This window comes from Enhydra lutris, unplaced genomic scaffold (genome assembly GCF_002288905.1).
Source record: "Enhydra lutris kenyoni isolate GAN:26980312 unplaced genomic scaffold, ASM228890v2 scaffoldscaffold27, whole genome shotgun sequence".
Taxonomy (NCBI): Eukaryota; Metazoa; Chordata; class Mammalia; order Carnivora; family Mustelidae; genus Enhydra; species Enhydra lutris.
Genome location: NW_019154111.1, coordinates 12,441,159 through 12,448,213, shown reverse-complemented (window position 1 = coordinate 12,448,213; position 7,055 = coordinate 12,441,159). Strand labels below are relative to the sequence as shown.

Genomic DNA, 7,055 nt, shown 5'->3' with positions numbered 1-7,055 from the left:
AATTTTGGGGGAACATAATTCATTCTATAATATGTTAGGTGTGTGCATGTCAATTTACAGTGATATGATACATACAGAGACTGAAAAAAATGGATACCTCAGAAACTTAGATATTACAGACATTAAAATTTAAAGAAAATACAGTATGTACAAGTTTCAGGAAAATAAAAAAAGATTAAGGTAGAATGCACCCTACTGATGTATGGGGGAAATACCGTAACTCTCATAGAAATAATTTAGATATATCTTCCTAAAAGTTAGAAATCCAAGAAGTGTTTGTCAGTTCCTGTCACAGTTACTGAAGCGTGTGTCACAATAGGTTGCCAAGGAAATTGTCATACACATGGAGTGAAGTACTTCCCAGTCATCTTCATTCCTTTGAGCATGCTTTATTTTCAAAGCAAGAAGCCATCATGGGAGACCTTTTTTCCTTATTTTGGGAGGTGGATCCTCCCCCCATACCTTTAAGTTTTACCATTCCAAGTCAGGAATATGAATGCCGGAAGGATGACTCTTGCGGGACAATAGGGAGCTTCCTGCTTTGGTATTTTGTCATTATATTGGTCCTGATGTTGTTCTCTCGGGCTTCTGTCTGGGTAGGATATCCTATTTCATTTAAAATAATATGTTTACTGTATCATAGGGGATTTTCCATAAAATAAATTCACTTTACTTCGGTCAAGCTACTTTTTAGAAGTTTGTTTTCCAGTTTTAAAAATAATGCAATCTCTTTCTAGAGCATCCAAGAATACAGAAAGGATGAAGAAGAAAATTTAAACTACTGTAATCCTATTTCCTAGAGAGAGCCCTTGTTAATATTTTGGAGTAATAGTCTGGTTTTGTTTTTTATTTTTCTCTATCTCAATATATTTCTCTCAATCTCTCTTTGATCTTACATGGTTGGTAGTGTAGACATTTTCATATCCTTTTTAAAAACTTAATATTATATTGTCACATTTCCTCAAATCGTATTCACACAGCAGCACTCTTAATGGCTGCGTAATTTTGTCTGGTGGTTGCACCATAACAAATCTGCAATTTGGAGACATTTAAGTTGTTTGCAGTTTGTCCATAGGCTGTGAAATGTTGGGATAAACTTCCCTACTGGTAAATGACCTCCAAATTCCTTTTGTAGGCACGTAATTCTAATCAAAGATACAAAAGTTGTCATATTTATAGAATACATGTTGTAGGATTTGGGAGATTTGAGAATGAGGCAATGTCCTCTCCTGAAAGATAAGATGCAGAACTAAATTAAACTAAACAGAACAAAAGTCATCACTTCAGACCGCCTACTAGCAAAAGAAAATACCATCCTCTTAGGAAGGGGGTAGCCCAGGTTTTCAGGACTGTGTATCTCCAACGTATTATGAGTGAGCAAGCTCTTATAAATTGCTGACATGGCATCCTTGCTGGCCATTAATACCAGGCTGATGATTAATCAGACCACCATCATTTGGCATTACAGCCAGCCCCCTGGGCTGGCAATGGTCAGCTAGACTGAGTGCTGCATCAGCTCTAGATGGAGAGGAAGAGGTTTGTTATGTCTATGCCAGCTGGATTCCATTATAATAATCAAAGATTCTTCCCCTCGCTACCTCTTCTTCCTAAGAAGAAGTTTCATCTAAAGTCTAAATACTTCTTAAAGTAGATACTTTGCCAAAAGGAGATTTAGAATAGTGATCCCTTATATATGTCCTAGACTCCCTAGCTAAGTATATTGAATTTGTCTGGATTGGCCAGAAAAGCTACTTTAGAAAATTAACAAAAAATTGAAATTGATTCCTGGCAATTTCATCATGAGGACTACTTAAGAGATCTAAGTTATTCTTCTGCTCCTTTGCTTGTATCAGCTCTTTGGAATCAGAGTCTGAGCTTCAAGGACCCTTAAGAGAGCTGGCAGTCCAGCCACCTTTTTGTAGACAAATAAGATACCAGTATCCCTGCTTTTTTTTTTTTTTAATTGATAAGGCCCAAGGAAATTAAGTGACTTGTCCAATGTTACACAAGTGGTTAAATGTTGGAGGAGAAATAGACCTAGGTTTCCTGCCATGTAATTCATTTGCTTCAAAGCATAGCTGAAATGTTGAATTAAATCTATTCAGTGCTGATTAAAACCTTAATTATCTTAGAGGTTTCGTCTTTCACTTTGTACCCCCATGGCAGTTACAATGGGCTGAACTGCTGCTTGTGAAGGGTCCCAGATTTGAAATCTGAGAACCATATGAGAGCTAGTCAAGGAGGATGGAATTTTTCTTTCACTTTGAACTTCATTTTCTCAGCTAAACTATGGGCCTTTATTTACAAACCTTGAAGTAATGGTAAAAGCGTGATGGAAATGTGGTGGTAATTATCCTCAAACGTGAAACATGCTGATTTCCTCTGGATTTGCCACTACTTAAGATGCATTTACCCTTTTGCTTTCAGAGAGTATAAATACTATATTTAGTTTGTGTATTTGTTTAGTGTTTATTCAGACTGTTAGTGCTGGTATTTTTCCAAACAATACTGGTCCAAGTTTCTCATTTTGCATGTGTGGAAACTGAGCTTTAGGGAGGTGTTAAGTGAATTGCTAAAATTGCAGAGCTGTTCCATGGCTGAAAGGCAAAGCCATAGCCTAGATCTCCTCTCTGTTCTCCCCTACTCCTCAGGGCAGGCCCTGCTGATGTTTTCACTCACTGAATCGCACACAGATAGTTAAGAAAGTGCTTTTGGTAACCACAGTTCATGTGATTCCACTTAGCTTGATGCAAAATCTTTTGATTTTGAGATTCTGTTTTGATTTGACATCAAGTCAAAAATGGAAGCTTTCTGTAAAAATTATGTAAACCTAATAAATATTTTTAACATTTCTCCCTGTCCAATAAAGTATGCATTATAGAAAACATGGAAATTACAAGAAAGTGCAAAAAATGAGAAAAAAAAAAAGACCCACTCCAGATTACTTGGAAATAACCAACTACCATGAACAAAATTTTAGGTGTATGAACTTCTAATCATTTAATAATTATCTCTCTATATATTAAATTTAAAATAAGCCTCCCCCCACCAGTCATTGTGAAAAGAGAGATATCTCAAAAGAGGATTCCACTCTTAAATTTTTCAGAGAATGTTTGCAGTAACCCAAAAAGCAGAGAGGGATCTCATTAAAGATACTTGCCTGCTGTTGTAGAGATCAGATATTAAGAAAGGAACGGGCCAAGGATCCTGGATTGTAGCTATGAATACCCAGGTATGGCATTTTCAACCCCAAGGAAGTTTGACTTTCTACGAGAATTCATTGTTTTCCCCAAATGTAGACAACTTGAAAAGTTAGAAGGAAAAGTATCACTGTTTCTCTCACAACCATTGCTAACACTTGTGTACATTGTTTAAAGTCTTTTCATGTTTTTAGCCTTCTTGTGATTGTACTACATATACAAATTTGTATCTTTTTTTTTTAAGATTTTATTTATTTATTTGACAGACAATTAGGCAGAGAGGCAGGCAGAGACAGAGAGAGGAGGAAGCAGGCCCCTGCCGAGCAAAGAGCCCAATGATGCGGGGCTCAATCCCAGGACCCTGAGATCATGACCTGAGCAGAAGGCAGAGGTTTTAACTCACTGAGCCACCCAGGCGCCCCTACAAATTTGTATCTTGATTTTTAACTTAGTAGTACAACATGTATTTCCTCATGTCGAGACATGCTTTTCTTATAATAATTTTTACAACTACATGTTATGATTGTCCGTAATTTAACCATTGCCTACCTTTGAATTTTATATTATCCTAATTACACTGTGATTATTTTTGTACATAAAGTTTTCTCTCTTTGAGGGGTTATTTCCTGGTGATAGATTCCTAGTAAGAATTATTACATGTCAGAAGTGTTATGAATATTTCTAAAGTTTTGATACATTCTGAAAGAGTTGTTTTATATTTATATTTTAGCGAAATCACGTTCAGTATCAAAAAATGGGACACTAATCTGAACAATGGGACAAATTTATTTATGGAGTATTGGGCTAGGGTATTTGAGGAACTATTCAAAGAAATCCATTTCTTTTCTGTTGCCAAATCCATAGATAATGTTATGGTTGCATTTTAGAGGAAAGTTTCGGAAGGACTTGGGATATAGTAGATTTATGAACTCTGGTAAAGATCTTCAAGGATTACAAAAAAGGTGACCTGATAAAGTCTTTACAAAGTAATTTAAAATGAATCCCAGTACTATCAAATCTGTTTTTAAATGATATTTAAATGATATTTCTTTATCATGTGAGTACAGGAAAACTTTACAACCCATAGATCTTCATCAGTATTATTTTCTCTCAAGTCTTTGTTCCATTTGGCTTGGTTTAAAACTTTTGGGCAGACTCTGCTATCAAAGCCTGGTCTTCCAGTGAGCAGCAGATGAGATGATCACTCTAATAGGAACTCCGTAAGAATTTATTGAATTGTGCTGAATGTTTAAAATTAGACATTGCCCAAGAGTCTAGGGCTACAGTGTTCTATGGACTTGAAAAATAGCCAACTGAGACTGCTATTACTGACCTGTATTTCTGAAACAGATGTCGGAGAAGAAAAAGGATGAAGACAGTGGGACCAGCACCTCAATCAGTAAAGGTGAGAGCTGGTACATATTTGGTATTGAACTATGATGAGAGAAATATGTGCTGAGTGTGGAAAGCAAACAACTGAGCGTGGTTATAGGCCTCCCCAGACCTGTGGTGTCCCCTTGGATGGGCCTCTTGCTTTAGCACAGGACAGCTTAGCTGCTTCAGTAGAGCTTCTAAAGGTCATGAATTACTAGTACGTAGAGTTCAAGTTCTCTTTTCATTCCTCAAGCATTCTCCCTGCATATAGTTTGCCTTTCATACAACTTTATTGTTAGTGTTGCTATAGGATTATGAGCTTTATATGACATTTTTAAAAAAGATTTTATTTATTTATTTGACAGAGATCACAAGTAGGCAGAGAGGCAGGCAGAGAGAAGGGGAAGCAGGCTCCCTGCTGAGCAGAAAGCCCGTTGCGTTGGGGGCTCCATCCCAGGACCCTGGGGTCGTGACCTGAGCTGAAGGCAGAGGCTTTAACCCACTGAGCCACCCAGGCGCCCCGCATGTTTTTTTTTTTAAATGTTGCTGATATAAAGGATGTATATCACACAATTTACAAGTAACAAGATATATAATATACTTTATGGTAATAGACTGCCAATTTGACAAAGCACTTCCCAAGATTTCTGCCAGACCCTTGCATCCTAAGCCAACCAACGGCCGCATGTGTGAACAAGTGTAGTCCTATATGAATGTTATGTTTCTTTTAAGTTAAGGAGTAAGATGAAGGAAGCAGCAAGATGTATGTTATAACTTAACTTGGTTGTCAATGATATGACTTCTTTCCTGAATTGGATAATAATTTTAGAATACTCTGGAAGGATATTTCCTCGTTTTGGGTGCGATTCACAATGTAGTAGCTAAAGATGACACTTCTAAATGTAATCTATGTTAGTAACATGTTCTTTTCCACTTTAAGCCGAGACAATCAACAAAATCATAAACAAGACCTGATTTTTAGTGCTCGTTGCTTTTTATCCCGCCCACACTGATTGCAAATTACCAACATGTTACTGAAGTGGAGTTGGGAAGAGATGCATGGTAGCACACCATTACATAGGATTTCCAATATCCAGATACCACAGACATAAATAGCTTCAAGAGCTATTTCTTAATAAAATCTAATAAAATAATTAGGAACTGATTAGCTTAGAATATTTATTACATTTATGTGTAATAAATGGATTTAATGGTAAGTTTGTCTAATTTAATTTTGACTAATAGGCTGTGTTTTAACAACCATCTCACAGAATTCCTGTAAGTTTAACCCTCTGTTCTTGTGAGCTCGCTGGTAGAAGACAACTCCAGCACAGCACTGTGTAAAGAAAAGACCCTTTTTAGTTTCCTGCTACCCAAATCACATGCACATACATACTTGAATCTTTAAGAATTCAAGGCAAGGGAAAAAAGTGTCCTTCTCTGGAAAAGCTTGGTGACCTTTCCCTTGATCTTATATCAGGGGTCCACAAGGCTTCAAAAACAATGTGTCAAGCATCTATTTGAACCCTCTGGTCTTTAGAGGACTTGGTATCATACCGGAAAAGGCAGGCAGTTGCCAATGCTTGCAAATGAGCCGAGACAAGTGGTGGCTTGCCAAATGGCAACCGAGAGTGAGTCCATACATGCCATAGGCTTCCTTATGTAATACGAAGTTGCGGTAACCAATGATATGCCTAACATCTTGATTTGTTTCATTGGTTGTTAGCAAGCAAAGACACTTCCTATAAGCGGCAAAGCAAAGATGGTGACTGGGACTCTTTACAAATGATGAAAAAACCAAAGCAGAGCCAACTTACCCCTGTAACTGACTCAGAAGTGGCTTTGGTCAATGCCTATCTTGAACAAAGACGAGCCAGGCGCCATTCTCAGTTCAGCCAGGTGAATCAGATCCAACACGATAGTGATACGACTGAGTGTGACAGTGAAGAATCGAACTCGGGAGCCTCCTCGTGGAAGGAGAGTGAAAGTGAACACCATCCGTCACCAGCTAGTATTAAGAAGAGAAAAATAGCTCAGAGGCCAAGGAATGTGGGAAGTTGCCAAATCAGGGAAAGGCCCTGCCTCCACTGCAAAGCCATGAGAACCAATGAATGGTTGGCCCGCCACTTCCTTCAGAGTACTTCAGTAGCCCACATGAAGGGAGATAATCAAGAGGAAAATTGTGTACCTGACATTAATACAAAATTCAGTAAATTTTGAATTTTATCAAGTCCTTACCTTACTTGCAGCCAGAGGAAAGAGACAAATGAAACATAAAAAAAATCACCAGAGCTCTAGGTGCAGAGGCTTTTACAATCAAGTCTCTCTATTAACAACAAAAACATATTGAAACCCAAGAGGTAAAATTTCAGATAATTTTATCCAAATTTTTATCCAAAAGGCCTGTGAATTTGTTTATGGCACCATTGGAACATCAAAGATCTGCTTCTACTAGGATTTTTTAATTCAAAAGAGCACAAG

General features: G+C 37.5%; 1 protein-coding gene across 1 annotated transcript; it reads left to right on the top strand.

Annotated features, from left to right (window-relative positions):
• The first annotated feature begins 413 nt into the window (after positions 1–413).
• Positions 414–6,794, top strand: LOC111151850 (serine rich single-pass membrane protein 1). Its single transcript, XM_022510064.1, has 3 exons — positions 414–596; positions 4,551–4,605; positions 6,301–6,794. Exons 1-3 carry the CDS (start codon positions 414–416, stop codon positions 6,792–6,794), a joined length of 732 nt encoding a protein of 243 aa, XP_022365772.1.
• Positions 6,795–7,055: the final 261 nt, after the last annotated feature.

Bases quoted from the DNA above. Each gene is read 5' to 3' on its own strand.
- LOC111151850 (XM_022510064.1), top strand. From the start codon at position 414: ATGGGAGACCTTTTTTCCTTATTTTGGGAGGTGGATCCTCCCCCCATA. The intron at 597-4,550 runs GTAGGATATCCT...TTTCTGAAACAG, and splicing joins TCTCTCGGGCTTCTGTCTGG to ATGTCGGAGAAGAAAAAGGA. The intron at 4,606-6,300 runs GTGAGAGCTGGT...ATTGGTTGTTAG, and splicing joins CAGCACCTCAATCAGTAAAG to CAAGCAAAGACACTTCCTAT.